The 14,911-nt window shown below is 42.8% G+C and overlaps 3 protein-coding genes across 11 annotated transcripts in view; 2 read left to right on the top strand and 1 right to left on the bottom strand.

Moving 5' to 3' along the window:
- Atp2c1 (ATPase, Ca++ transporting, type 2C, member 1) overlaps window positions 1-1,968 on the top strand; it is a 137,133-nt gene extending 135,165 nt beyond the window's left edge. For 2 of the 3 annotated variants that reach the window (XM_013505734.1, XM_005406844.2), the window contains one exon: window positions 1,431-1,968. In XM_013505734.1, the coding sequence (XP_013361188.1) occupies window positions 1,431-1,526 (96 nt within the window). In that variant the 3' untranslated portion in view covers window positions 1,527-1,968. The remainder of the gene's footprint in view (window positions 1-1,430) is intronic. The other variant, XM_013505732.1, reaches the window with a different exon arrangement.
- Window positions 1,533-10,912, bottom strand: Aste1 (asteroid homolog 1 (Drosophila)). Of its 3 annotated transcripts, XR_001231518.1 has the most exons (6): window positions 9,242-10,912; window positions 6,792-8,117; window positions 3,399-3,609; window positions 2,404-2,602; window positions 2,250-2,309; window positions 1,603-1,618 (listed from the first exon to the last, which is right to left on the bottom strand). XR_001231518.1 is itself a non-coding variant. In XM_013505735.1 (5 exons), exons 1-4 carry the CDS (start codon window positions 9,893-9,895, stop codon window positions 2,260-2,262), a joined length of 2,241 nt encoding a protein of 746 aa, XP_013361189.1. In that variant the 5' UTR covers window positions 9,896-10,912; the 3' UTR covers window positions 1,533-1,618; window positions 2,250-2,259. The 3 variants fall into 3 exon arrangements, 1 of the variants encoding a protein (XP_013361189.1); XM_013505735.1 differs by lacking the exon at window positions 2,404-2,602 and having other exon boundaries at window positions 1,533-1,618; XR_001231517.1 differs by having other exon boundaries at window positions 1,586-1,618; window positions 2,250-2,602.
- Nek11 (NIMA-related kinase 11) overlaps window positions 9,546-14,911 on the top strand; it is a 267,222-nt gene continuing 261,856 nt past the window's right edge. For 2 of the 5 annotated variants that reach the window (XM_005406853.2, XM_005406852.2), the window contains exons 1-2: window positions 9,641-9,729; window positions 10,949-11,212. In XM_005406853.2, coding sequence (XP_005406910.1) covers window positions 11,043-11,212 — 170 coding nt within the window. In that variant the 5' untranslated portion in view covers window positions 9,641-9,729; window positions 10,949-11,042. The other 3 variants (XM_013505736.1, XM_005406856.2, XM_005406857.2) reach the window with 3 other exon arrangements.

Raw genomic sequence — 14,911 nt, 5'->3', positions numbered from 1 at the left:
AATTATTACAATAATCTGTTCCTTGTTGGAAGGATCTGATGAATTAATACAATTTCTTCTTGCCTTATTAAATTATCAAGTTAAATGGGATGTTTACTGGTTTTACAGCTAGCCTCAAGTTGAGTAAGCCTCTTTAATTCTTCAAAGAAAAGGAATTTAAGATGACCCTGATAAACCAAACAGGCAGTTTGTTAAAGGACTAGAAACTCTACTGGCATTATCTGCAAATAGAAGGTGGGATTAACTGGAATACCTAAATTTAACATACGTGACTTACGGCAGTGCTGATATCTCATGTCTTAGCAATCAGTGCCAGCACATCCTTTCCTCAGTGTAAGTCAGTATTTAAAAAGGCTTGACTTTGCTGAGATGCAAGAACATCCTCCTGCTGAAATGAACAGGAATGTCTGGGCTTGCTTTTCCTGTTTTGTTGGGAAAGGAGTTGTAGTAGCTGTGCAGGACCCAGTGAAGAGTAAGCTAAATTATTAAAGGAAAGGAATAAAGAATTCATAGGTCAAAGGCCAATTTACCCCATCCCCCGCTTTTTCTTTCATTTGGCAGAGGGGTTTGGAGTTCATTCAGATGTGAGGCCCAGAGATACATCAGACACTTTGTACCTTGAAACATAGTCACGCCATGACATTTGAGATGCCTTCTTATATCACCATTCATTCTAAGTACTCTAGGTACTAGGGACAGAGTAACAGTCAAATCTCCACCCTGGTATTTGGATAGAAAGAGATAACTGTCATCTTTTCATCTTCTGTCCCTCTGGCATCTCCTGGATAGGGAATCACCAAAATGTCGAATCCACTGATCCTATCCCACGTCCGTGGGCCCGTGCTGCTCTCATTTCTGTCTAACCCAGCTTAAACTCCAGGGCCAAGCGCAATCATCACTCCCTGGTGTAGATGTTCAGCTTCTTCAGATTTGTGTGGCAAGATAAAAATGCTACATAAAGTCTAATACTCATTTCACTAGAATAAAAGTTCCACGAGAGCATTTTGTTACTGTTGTTGACTATACCACAGAGTAGGCACTTAGTAAATATTCAGATCAGTGAGCAGTATGCCAAGTGGTAAGAAGCAAAAATAATGGAGTGACAAGACTGGAGTACTTAGGGTAAAGGGTGATCAGAAAAGTCCTCTGTAAAGTAGTACTTCAAATGAAACCCACTTGAAGTAAAGAAATGAGTAGAGCCTAGCAATAACTGCACCCTTTCCCCTAATTTTTTAAAAGCTGGGATTTATCATGGAAATATTCCTTGGGGGTATGAAAATATTTTTCCTGTTCGCAGCTCTTTAGATGTAACAGTGATCCAAGATCAGTTTCATAGATGTTTTAAAGTAACGTCTTTGTTTAACTATGAGTAAGACTTTGCTTTGTGTTATCACCTGAACTAAAGTTTCCCATGGTGCTTACCGAGTTAGGTCTGGCTCTGGCAGAGGAGTGGACAGCAGCTGATTGAGATACATCCCCATCTGGAGACAGCACTGCCACTGACAGAAGATGTGAGCTGTGTCTAAGTCCAAGCGCAGGCCCAGGCGCGGCGGCTCCTTCACCCTCTGGAACTCTTCATACAGCATCTTAGCACCACCTCCCCGCAGATCTTCCTTACCTAGACAGAGAAACAATCAAGGGCAGCACTTCCCAAACACAGCACCACCCACCATCTGCTCCACACACAAGACTTGCGATTCCACAAGGAAGAAAACTAGTCTAAGAAATTGTTTTTCTCTTCTGGTTTCATAAATACCTTGCTGTGTAGGTTGAGATATTTACACTGAAGTACCTTCCTAATGGTAACCTAGTTTTACTCAACCCCCGATTTTCTATTTTCTCCTTGAAATAAGATCTTTTCCACTGCTGCACTACCTGACTGTAAACTGTTTGCATGTGAATTATCTAAAATGTGTCTGTGAAAAATACAGATGACTATTAAACATCCTTCTTTTTACTGGTCTCTTATCACAGAATGCTCCATATTATAGTGCACTTGTTCTAAAGAAATAGCCTGGGTATTTATAGTGAAATTTTAACCTGCATTATGGGAGGAAGACTAAAATATGACTCAGTCTCAGAGTGTGACAAATAATCAGCGTCTTTTCCTAGAAGATAAAGGGCGAGAAACAATCGCCTTAGGAAATAACAAGTATTGCGTATGTTTACCTGTGAATTTCTGCAGGTTTAAGCAGAGAGACACAAGATAACACCTGGACCAACTTAAAAGTAATAAAAAGGAGGCCCACCTTTCACGAGCTAGCGAGCAGTGAGGCACTGTGCCTGCCTGGGTGCGGATTCCGTATTTCCTAAAAGAAAAGAAATAGACCCTTGACATGTCCCTTCTGTAGGACTCAGGTAAAACTTGATACCTCATGCTCTGAGAGTTTCCCTATACTGTACCTATTATCCAGAGAGGAAATTCTCTTGGCCTGTGTTTGTGGGACACGAGTGGGTCCTGTTTCATGTTAAGATGCTGTCCTTCATAGCAGTCCATCTGAAGGCTGCTGTCACATGTAAGCCTTAATACTTGGGGTGTTTTTTGGTCCATGCTAATTTGCTCATTGTTTATTCTTTTTAAAAAGTAAACTACACTCCAGCACTGGGAAGAAAAAAAAAGGTAAATGTGACCATGCTGTTCAACGCAATATCCTGTATCCACACGTGGTGGCTAAGCACTTGAAACAGGATTAGTGTGACAGAGAAGCTGAAGTTTTAAGTGGATTGTAACTTGAATTAACTACCTGTGGCTATCGGCTACCACATAACACTGTTGTAGAACACAATGATTTCAGGCAGGTTTAGACCATCATTAGAACATTATGAATGCATTAAAGAACAAAAGTGTTCCCATGCTTCAATATTTATTTCACCTGATATTTAAATACAGGTGAAATTGCCTTAATGTATTCCTCCAGTAGAAAAGATTTTTTATTCTTGCATACTAATTGAAACAGTCCAAAAAATAGTATTGTTTTAAAAAAAGCACAAACATGAGTAAGTTTATTGTGGTTGCAGGTAACCAGAAGTTTCATTTCTGGGCAATTTTAAATGTTTTTTGTGATGTTGCTAATGTATGAATGATGGGGGAGACAGCATGGAATACACAATGCAACTGGCGAGACTCCTTGCCACACCTCACATATTGAAGTGTCAGGTGCCACAGAACAAGTGGGACAGGGTAGTACCAGCACATCTCAGCTGTATACTTGGGAGTCAAGCACTCTGGCACCAAGTCTAGCACACAGAAGTGTTAAAACATTTACCAGTGAGTGAAAAACAGTAATTTCTCATGTAACTGATGCAGGTGAGATATTTTTATTTGTGTGAACTATTGAAGAGACATAGTTTGTAAGCAACATGCAAAAGGACAGTCTTTGAATGTCTAAAATACCTACCAGAACTGTTGATTATGGCATGCAAGGGGCCCGTCAGCATGCCCAGCAGCAGAGCTTGTAGATGATACAGCTTTGCCTTGGTCTCCGTGTGCTGCAACCAGTAGCAAGTGACAGCAATGGGCAACTTCAAAGCAAGCGGGACGGGGTCCAGGGCAGTCTGTTTCACCTTCAGAGTTTCTAACAGAAGCATCTGCCGCCTCACCAAGGACAGCTGAAAATACCAGATGTCCTGCAAATTACTGGAGTATCTTTTTTTTTCAGTAGCATGAAGATATTAAACAGTTGTGAAACTTAACTTTCTCTGCCAAAAAAAAATCAGTCATACCTAGTGTTTAAAACATTAATACAGTGCTTAGAACCTTAATATGGTGCACAATAAATATGGTTGGTTGGAAGTGGGCATGGTTAACTACCCCTAAACAGCCTTTCTTCTGTGCCTTCATCTGCTCTGGTAAGCTGGCGAGTATATTCGGGGTACTTACCAATTGGGAGCTGTCCGATTGGTCCTACCCCAAGTTTTGGTTCAGTTATCTAAGGGGATCCCAGGTATTCTACTCCAGTATTCTACTTGTGCTTGCTATCTAGTACTGGGCACTCACTTTCTCTGCAGTGCAGTTAGAGATCACCCTTAGAAGACAAACTTTTACGTGCCCCTTTGCTGTATGCCATATACAGTATGTTGGGTCAGCTTTCCTGCTGAATGTTTTAATGGCTTTGCTTTCTCCTATGCAGGGACTGTGACAGGCTGGCTACTGACTGGTTAGGGGCACATTCAAGGCACATTGGGAACCTTTTAAGCACTATCTGCACTCTGCTTTCAGTAACTCACCACAATGAAATCCTTTACTTGTGCTTTCGAGTGTACTTCCAGTAAAAGCTCAGAGGAATCAGTCCAAAAGGGCTGTGAACTTCTTTATGAAATTTTACTTTAATGAATCTCAAGACTTTGACACTCTTATAGACCTCATAATTCATTCTCTTCCATGTAAGGGCATTCAGACTATTAAAAGGGTACTGTCAGGGGAACTTTATAATCAGACTTGAAGAAAATATTAGTATTCCTAGTGTCTACCTGCTGCCAGAAAAAAGATTTTTCTTCTTTCTGGGAGGATGAAGGAATCTGGTACATTTCTTAGCACCAGACAGTGGAAAGGGTGGTAGACAGCTGAGAATAGAAATGTTAACTTGAAATACAACACACAATTGACAAAAATTGCATCATTAATGCGGAAGGCCTCTGAATAGCACAATGATTTTAAATAGTGTTTCTGATTTACAATTTAACAACTACTGTAAGTAGCATTAACTACTTAAAAATGAATGTCCTAAACTATTAAAAGCCCCAAATACATTCTTTTCTGTCATGTAACACTTAAATTACTGAATTCTCAAGTTATAACTTTATGAACAAAATAAGGTCTAAACTTTCCCTTCAAAGATGTTCTGCTCTCCACTAACTCTGGCAAGTTTCTAAGCTTTTCTCCAGCCTGTCTATACAATGGGCAGCAGAACAAATCGCAGAAGTCTCACTGAATTCACTAGTTCTCCGGATCTAGTCTGCTTATAGCCATTAGAGCTGATCAGGTTTTTTATGCATGTAAAAACTCCTTTCCCTCGGGGAGTAAAAGTCCTGCAGAAGAAGCTGGCTCAGAGGAGCCTGGTCCTGCCTTCTGCTCACACCCAGGATGGTCCCATTCCACATCTCCTTGTAATTAACCTTGTACTTGTTGACTGAGTGGTGTTCCCTCCATGGCAACTAATAACGAACATGACACTGTGTGATGTGATTTCTGTGGGATTGAAGTTCCATCTCAAGAGATGGCACAAAAGCAGATGAGGTGTTCCTGTTTTAAAAATAAATAGCTGTGATTACAAAGTTTCTGTACCTTTTTTGTACTGCACCTGCACTTGTGTTGGAAATCACAATAAGGTCCTGTTTAGAATGATTATAGGCTAATTAGGGCCATAAGCACTAAACTAAATGCAGAACTGATTCAGCAATGGCAAATCTTTTAGAGACGTGCCAAACTGCAACCCAAACCCCACTTGTTTACTAGGAAGTGCCAACACTGCAATTAAACCTGAACACCCAGAACAACTCTACATTAATACCTTTTGTCTTAGAAACACAATACCTGTGTGCTATAGGTTCACCACCCTTGGATTAGCCCCTGCCAAGGGGAAGCCAAAGGACAGCACAGAGAGAACTAAAATTTCGCTCTACTTTGAGCTCACGTAAATGATGAAAACATCGTGTCATGTCCACTTAGGAGGGAATATAATCAGCATCCTACGCTCCACTGACTCACTCGGATTTCCAAATGCAGGAAACATGTCACAATCTCTCTTTCATACCATACACACAAAGAAATCAATTCTGGATAAACTACAGATTTAAATGTGAAACCCAAGAAACCATTTTCATGATCTTGGAATAAATAATTTGTTCAGTAGGTCATAAAAGTGGTAACTATAAATAATAAAAATTTAAATGACTAAGAACTGCTGTGCTGATGGTGGAGAACCACTGGTGGAGGCCGACACAGAAGGCAGGGAAGACTCCCACGGAAAAAAAGTCTGCCTCACCCACCGGGAGCTGTGGCTGCTGCTCCACTCTCGCACCAAGAGTGATCTGAGTCTGTGAGTCCAGACGTTTGGTTGGATCTAAGAAAACTCAATGGGCGATGCAGTTGGTTTTATAGATTTATCTAAATTTACACTGTAAGTCTAATGGTGTTATCAGGATAAGCAGTTTCACATTTGTTATTTTAATATATGTGTATAGTATTATAAAAAGGAAAGGGAATAGCGGGATCCATGAGGACTTTCTCCCTTTGAAACGGGGATTTGTCTTGAGTGTTATTCAAGTTTGTGCAACAGTGACTTAGGTTAAGAGCTTTTTAGTATCAAAGTTACCGTGGTGCCACAAACTTAAAGCTAAGAGAATTCCTCGTTAATAAAAGCATTACACCTACACATTAATTCTAATCTTACCTGAAATCTTATGTAGTCTGTAACGTAAGTTATGTCTGTATGAAGTGCCTATGTGTACACTTTATTTTTGCAGTTCAGAGACTTTCTCTTTTTCTTTTGTTGTCACATAACCCTATTGTACTCATTGCTGGCACAAAAAGTGGTAGTAACTACAAGGCTACTGAAGTACAGTGGAAATGGTGGATTTAGAGCTAAAAGTGCCAGGTCTGGATCTTAGCACTGACAGCAGCAAAAAAAAAAGTGACCTAGTTCATCTGAGTTCTGTTTTCTCATCTATGAAATGAAGACAAGACAGCAACCAACCTGGAGTTGGTAGACTATGAGAAAGAGTATCTATGAAAGCACCTTAGAACCTATAAAGTGACTTATAAAACTTTCATTAGTATTACAAATCCTCACCTTGGTCAGTTTGCTCAAGTCAGAATAGTCCTTGGGCAGTTCTACTGCGTCAACAATTGATGTTTTGATATTTTTATTAATCCTTTCCACTTCACTGAAAGCTAGACGCTGAGATGGCAATGTATTCTGGGACATGTTTTCTGGATGTGATGAAGCATTCAAAAGCAGCCCATAAATAATCTGCCGGATGGGTTGAGAGATTCTGTGGGCATTTGGTCGCTGCATGTTTTCTACTTGTGTGTGAAGAATGGTCCGCCTTAACACCAAAGCATCACTAACGAAAGGGGATAGCTGGCCTTTAGCCAAAGCCACCAACACCCATTCTGGTAAACCCAGATTCATGGCATCTGGACAGATAAAAGCACCGTTCTGGAAGAAGTCCTGCAGCTTCACCTGGGACTGCTGGTATTCCTCCATGGAGCAGCAGAGAAGTTCCTTAACATTTTCTCGATCCTTTTTTGGCAGATGTTTGAGAACATTATCTAGTGCTTCACTAAGGTCGGCAAAGTGAGACAACCACTGCAGAATTCCCAGAACTCGGCGATGTCTCCTCCCCTTAGAACTAGTAGCTCTAAGAGGAAGGCATACTTTACTTATGAATGTCTCCACAATAGGCAGATTAATATGATCATTTCCACACAGCACTGCAAAGAGTGGTAGCAGAGCTCTGTTCATATTGCTGAAGTGATGGCAGAAGGCATCAAGAGAAAAGCATTTGGCAGGAATATAGTACGTTTTGGTCCCCTGAATAGTGTTCACATTTCTCCACTGAAAGCTATTCAATGGGCAAAACCCAGTTTTCAAATCAAAAATGCAAAAGTCACTATCGGACGATAGCACAGGGCAATTCCAGTGATTGGCAAGCGTCATAATATCCTGATCTGCTTCTGAAAAGCACTGGACAAAACATACTTGCAGTTTGTTCAAAATCTGTATGAACACTTCCCGGATGAGTAAGGGACACACATATCCACCCCCACCAACAGAAAGGGAATGGGCCATCTGGATCTTCTCTCTAGCTCGATCCTTTAAAGTTGTAAGCTTTTTATCAGAAATGTCACATCCTCCATCTAGTATGACATATGGACATATATTACACGCAAACAGTGACTCAAAGAATTTTTCTACAACCTCTGCAAAAGAATCATAGTCTCCTCCATAACGGAGCTCCAAGTTTGAATTGAAGCAAAGTCGGTGGAAAAGTGCATAGCCATCTATGATAATTTTTGTGTCCCGCAACTTCAAATCAATGAAGAACTCATTACCATGATCTTCCACAAAACTCATTAGTCCACGGATCCCCATGATGACAGACTGAAGAACTACCTGTTTAAAACAACAGAACATATTTCAAGTGATGACAGCTGTGGGGGCACCAGTTCACTGCTTCTAGCACAATTTCGAGCTAAAGTCATGAAGTGCTCTTTAAATAGACACGAATGGTGTCAACTTCTCTGATTCTTACCTACATCCTCAGGCAGTAACAGCTGAGTGAGTGCCTTTTAAATTCTCTTTTGTTTTCCCAGGGATATGGAGTGCAAACTCAGGGGTTTCATGGGTTTTGATCTTTGGATAGGCAAGAGGTTGCAGGTGATTCTAAAGGAAATTGGTAAAAATGCAGTGAGGAATACCGGTACAGAAGTTCTGTGGATTATAACACTGAGATGATTCTGTAGTCACCACTTTGGGGGGGGGGGCAAAGTAAAAAATCCTAAACTACAAAAATATAGCTTATCCTTATCGATCTCATTCAAATATCAGAAAGCACTGAGCCTCAGTTAAAGTACGGAGAACCCTGACCGAGCCAAGCTTTCTTGTTTAATTCCTGGAGCCTGGGAACTTGCTTCAGGCCTTGAGTCCCGCCTACCTTTTTCAGTTGCACAATCTATACCGAGGCACAGACTGCTGCCTCCCGTCAGGGACCCAACAACCCAGCTCCACCCGGCGGGCTCTTCGCCCCATCCTCGTGGGCCTGGCCGTTCTCCGCTGCGTCGGCAGAGGGTCAGCGTCACTCGTTTCTTCAGTGTCAGCCTTTATCATGGCACTGGTACTAAATCCTGTCTTCGTTTAAAACTGTGACATTCTGTCACATGGCTTTTGCATGTTAATTGAGACTCACCTCCCCCAAGTTCCAGCCCTGGCCGTCTCTCGGAACTACCTCGGGTTGCACAGTGCCGAGCGATTTCTAAGTCGCCCACGTGAACCTTGGGGGACACGGGCGCCGGCGCATTCTCAGCCAACGACAGCACAGCACGCAGCAGGGCCAGACGAGAGCCGCACAGGGCGCAGGCGCGCAAGAGGTCCGGCCCACTTCCTCCAGTATCGGCCTTGGAAGCCGTCCGTGCCAGGCCGCACATCTGCCGCCCCGGCCGGCAGCGCAGCACCCCCTCGGTCCTCCCGAGGCCCAACCGCGCCACCCGAAGCCCACGGACCCGGGGAGGAGCACCGACCCGCACCGGAGCCGGCCTGGGGCGGACCGGAAATCCCGGTTCTGACGTCACCTGGAAGCCAGGCTCCGTGGCGCCGCGGGCGGGCGGCCGGCTGTGGGAGACGGCGCTCGAGGGACCGCAGGCGCGGGGCTGCTGAAAAAGGCCGGGACGTCCGCTCCGGAGCGCTTCCGTCTCCTTAGGGAAGCTGGGCTCGCCCGCCCCCTCTCTTGCCCCGCCTTCTTGAGTCCGGGGACGCTTCCGCCTGATGACCGCCTTGCCCCGACTTCCCAAAATGCCCCGCGCCGTTTCCTTGGCAACAGTACCAAACAGCTTCGGCCTGTGCTGCCTGGAGCTCCGCGGTCCTCCGCCGCGGGGGAAAGCTAATGCGCGTGACTTTCCCCGAGGTGCGGGGCTCCCCGGGGGAAGGCAGCGGTGTCCAGCCGCCGCGGCCGGGGTCGCACTTCTGGGCCTCCCGCTCACGCCCCTACTGCCTTGCACTCCCTGGGATAGTAAGTGTGTCCTGTGCCCCTCCGTGTATGTTAACTGGTTTTTCGAAAATGTCAGTTTTGTTTGAAGGTAAATAGAAAATGAAATTGTTCGCTTTACCCTGAGGTAAGGTGAACCTTTAAGATTAGATTCCTGTTTTAGCAGAACCTGCGGTGACATTGGCTTCATCTTGTTTATTACCGCCAAGAACTGTGGTTTTTTACTTGGGTGAACTTTCTCTTCTCTTTTGCCCCAATGAGATTAGTGTCACTTCCCATGTGTAGTGGGAATTTCCTCCCACACCCCAGCTGAATTCTCATCCAGCTTTCTTAACTTCCCCACTTTCTTTCTTCTTGGGCAGCAGTTGTGTCCATTGGTCACTGTTCGCCCTTACAATGTCTACTGAACACCTGGCATGTGCCAGGCGTTGTGCCAGGCCCTGGCACAATGAAGGTACCGAAGGTGTATTGCCCGCTCTGATTCATTCGGCACCTTTGGCGGGTGTAGGGTGTTGAAAAGTGCAAAGGTGACTCTCGAATCCCGGCAGCCGGTATATTCTGCACAAAGGACGCTAAGGGAGCAGACGGCCTGCAGAGCAGGCTGGGACGCGGGTGGCAGGAACCCGGTCGCAGAGCATTCTGCAGCCTGGCCTACGCTGCTGGGTTGAAACACGTTGTTATAAGTAGGAGCCGCTGCATCTGGACTTCACATAACTGTTGTGCTCCTCACCATGGAGTGTTGCCTTGACACAGATCCAGAAACATCCAGAAGAGACCTGGATCTTGCTAATTTCTGGTTTGATCCTAACTCATTGTTTGTGAACCAAAACAAATGTAAGCCAAACAAACATCTAATTCTCCTCTCAGGTCGATGCAAGGGCGCTGATCTAAGGACGTGATAATGGTCTGGTATTTGAATTTTTCTTAAATTGGTGGGATGTGTAAGTTTTAAACATTATTGATTATGAAACAGATATACATCCCAGAAGTTTGTGGAAATCTGGCTGTAAATCAGTTTTGATAACTTTGAATGAATAAAGGAAGGCTGTCTTCCTATGAAAGTCTGCTTCTGGAATTTGCACTGTCTATCATTTTTCCCCTTTCTCAGGTCACTAAAGCTGAGCAGTGTGTTGTCATTTAATCTTCTAATCCAGCTGCAGGACTCACTGTCAAAGACTTAGAGCTTTGGTTAGGAATCTTTTTGCATCAGTTAGAACTGACTTGAGGACTTTTCATGTTTTAGGCATTGACCAGTACTTCTTGGATGAATTTGACCTTGGACAATTGAATATTAGGTTTCCATAAATGAATAGACCAGTTCAATCCTGTTTGGGGAAATGCTGAAGTTCCGAGAGGCTGCTAAGTGTGGGAGTGGATCAGTAGCCATTTCCACTTCTCCACGAGCCTTGATTGCAAGAAGATATGTGCTTCGGCAGAGACTTGGCAGTGGAAGTTTTGGAACTGTCTATCTGGTTTCAGATAAGAAAGCCAGACAAGGAGAGGAACTGTAAGTAAAAATACTTCACGCAAATCTCGTTGGCTGCCCTGCATGTGCAGCTCTTATGGAAGTAAGAGCACAATGACATATACCTTACTCTTTGCATTCAAGCAAGAAGTTAGTGAAGATAGAAAAGTGCTTTCTTTGATCTCTTCAGATAAGGCTTTTTTCTTTTCTCCTTCTTGGGAGTTGAACCCAGACCTCACATACACTAGGCAAGTGCTCTATCACTGAGCAACACCCCCAGTGCCAGGTAAGATTTTTAAGGGCATATAACCTGTGAATAAACTGTCTACATCACCTAGAGATGTGAAATGGGGTAGCGTATATGAAAATAAAGATTTTATGCACACCACAATTTATTTTTATTTATTTATTTTCTACCATTTAAATTAAAACATTGCTGCCACTTGCCTTGAGTGGAAATTTTTCAATGAGAAATGAATTGTTCATAACGACTACATTTTAAAAAATGTTATGAAATGCAAATAAACAAAAACTGGCATTTGAGGTGAGTAGGTTATACAGATGAGATATTATGTTAATTTTCCTTGGTTTTATGGTAGCAGTTTTCAAAAAAATCTGTGGTTAGAAAGCCTTCAAACTAGATATTTGGATCAAATGGAGAGTCTCACTTAAAATTAGCTAATGCTGACTCCTAGTCCCCTCCTTTTCTTTAAATTTGATTGGACCCTCGGTAGCACTGGGTTTCACTTATCACAAGACTCTGGGCAATAACAAAGCTGTGCTGGGACTGATCTGAATGGAATTTACAGTGGTCCCTGCACCATCATTGGCCAAAGCACAGGCTGAGGTTCTGCTGGCAGATCAGGAACTATTATACCACCCAGAACCTGAGATGCAGGCACAAGAGTGGACAGACATGCCCAGCAGGAGTGAATCAGGCTTGTCCTGTTTGTCACAGGTGATGCTAGTAAAAGTTACAAACCAAACAGCCATCTCTGTCCACAGGTAGAGGCCCTTTAGGAGGCATTACGTGGTACCACCACGGTCTGTGTTAATGCTTTCTACAGGCTTGTACCTATCCCTGCAGGCCAGGAGAAGAAAAGTCCCAGGAGCTAATCCTTACATCAACGATACTGAAAATACCTGATAGTTATTAATCCTGTCCTGTGACAATTCCATGTTGAAGATCTAAGCCCCTTGAACCTCAGAAGGGGACTATATTTGGAGACAGGGACTTGAAACAGGTGATTAAGTTAAAACATGACCCTAAAGGTGAGCCCTAATCCAAACTGACTGGTGGCCTTATAAGAAGTAATTTAGACTGAGCGTGGTGGCACACACTTGTCATCCCAGCCTAGGGCAGGAGGATCACTGTGAGTTTGAGGCCAGTCTTGGCTACATAGTGAGTTCATGCCAGCCTGAACTATATAGTGAGACCCTGTCTCAAAAAACAAAACAAAACAAAACAAAACAAACAAAAAAGAAAAGAAAAAGAAGTAGCAGCAATTTGGACACAGACACCAGAGATGCATGTTCTTACAGGGGAAAGGACACATCCACAAGAAGGCAGTCACCTACTGCAAGACGACGACCATCCATAAACTGAGGAGAGAGTCCTCCAGAGAAACCAGACCTGCCAGTCCTTGATCTCAGACTTTGAGCCACCAAACAATGAGGAAATACACTTTTGTTAACTCAAAAAATTTTTTGATTGGACCCTATAAACTTTCATTGTAGAGAAAAACCTCAGTACTGTTGCATAGTATATCTCTTACAGATAAGGATAAACTTTTAGTTTAAAGTTTAAAAACCTTTTGCAGTTAAAAGTTAGTTGGAACTGAAGTTATGATAAAGAAACTTGTACATCAGAAACAGGAGGAATAGAATGCAGAAGGAAGAGTGATCCAAGATCTGAGCTCCTGAAAGGACAAATTTCCATTCTATATTCTGTTCTTTTACTGAGCAGCTTTTAGCTCTTCTAAGTTTTTTCACCTTTTTCTCATTGTATACTATATTTAAGTGTGGATTTAAAATCAATGTGATAAACACTTTCTACTTCATATGTCATAGGAAGTAAAAGGTATGTGTTCCTGATGCTACTGTTTTAAAATCCTTTTAAGTGTCTCTGTGTCCAGAATTTTTAAGTGGTAATCATCTGAAATTCATAAATTTTAATCAGTTCAGACCTGATGAATGGTGAAAGACCTGGCATTTTCTGGTGTTCTATGAACGTGCATTATGACTCCTACTGAAAAGGAATTTTCCCTGGCATTCCCTGAGACGCTCTCTTACCATGCAGAGCAAGATGATAAAGTTCTGACAATTAATTGGGAATCTTCATGGAAACATTGAGAATGAGACCTAACTCTGACCGAGGAGTTGTAAAAACTGCACTGTAGGGTCATCTCCAGTTTGGTTTTTTTCAACTAATGAGGACTCTGAAGGGTTTCAGGGGAGGTTATAGAAGGACTAACTGGAAAGCTTCAGGTCTGAGGTGGGTGAGTGTAGAGAGTGTGTAGGGTGGGGCCACTTGTCTGCAGATGGACAGGGTGGGGGAAAAGCAAAGGAAGGGAGAGAAAGAGGGATGGAGAAAGGTGGGTGGGGACTGGTAAGTGATTTGATTTAAATCCAGTTTTTGTTTTTGTTTTTTTTCTGGTACCAGGAGCTAAACTCACGACCTTGTGCTTGCCAGGCAGGCGTTGTGCCACTGAGCTAAATCCCCAGCCCCCTGGTAAGTGATTTGAAAGTGGCCTTTCTTTTCCCTGACTTGAGGGCCAGGGTATAGCTCAGTGGCACGAGTGCCTGCCTGGCAAATGCAAGGTCCTGAGTTCAATTCCTGGCACAAAAAAAACCCTCCCAAAACAACAGCAACAAAACATGACTTGAGCTGAGGGTGGTAGATAAATCCTAGTTAGTTTTGTGGGATGAATGCAATAATGAGACCAATAGCCAAATCTTTTGACTCCAGAAGATCTAGTTTACAATATTTGGGAAGGGAGCCATTTAGTATTTGAATCTCTTAAAACATATTGCATACAGGCCACATTCAGCCTTCTGATGTGTTTTACTTGTCCTACACAGTGTTTCTCTTTATATCTAAATTAAATTAGTTGTCAACACTTTTAAGTGGGTAGCTCTCAGAAATTCAGTGTTTCATCCCTGCTAGAAAGGAAGATGGATAACATCTGCCCACCTTGGTGCCTGTGTAGCCGCAGCGAGCTCAATCAGGGTAAGAGCGATGCCCTGTAGACAAATTCTCCAGGTAGCCACACTTCTGCCTGTCTTTGTGCCCCTTATACCCAGTTGCATCTTTAAACTCGCTGCTGAGCTTTGAAGACACATTTGGAACCTTTGCTAAGATCAGAAAAGAGTGGATGCAACTGCTCACTAAATCCTAGAATGCTAGAAGAGGGAAGGACGGTGTCATGGTTAAGCCCATGGTTTTGGAGGTAATGAAGTCAAGAAGTAAAGCTAAACCTTGTCTTCATTTTTTCCTGTAGAATTCAACAAATACTTAAAAAAAATTTACTAGTACATGTTGCAGTACCAAGCTTATTCCTGTGATGTTAAGTTTATGTAGCTTCTTAATCTGAGCTTTAGTGTTCTCATCTGTAAAATAAATATAATACATTAGAGGATTATAAGGATTAAATATCTACCTTTTTCTGTAAAATAGAGATATTACATTGCCTTATACATAATTATCACTCAATAACAGCCAAGATTTCATCTTAATTACTA

This window comes from Chinchilla lanigera, unplaced genomic scaffold, assembly GCF_000276665.1.
Source record: "Chinchilla lanigera isolate Chin_1 unplaced genomic scaffold, ChiLan1.0 scaffold00100, whole genome shotgun sequence".
NCBI classification, from domain to species: Eukaryota; Metazoa; Chordata; class Mammalia; order Rodentia; family Chinchillidae; genus Chinchilla; species Chinchilla lanigera.
The sequence above is the reverse complement of the archived record's forward strand: the minus strand, read 5'-3'. Positions and strand labels throughout refer to the sequence as shown.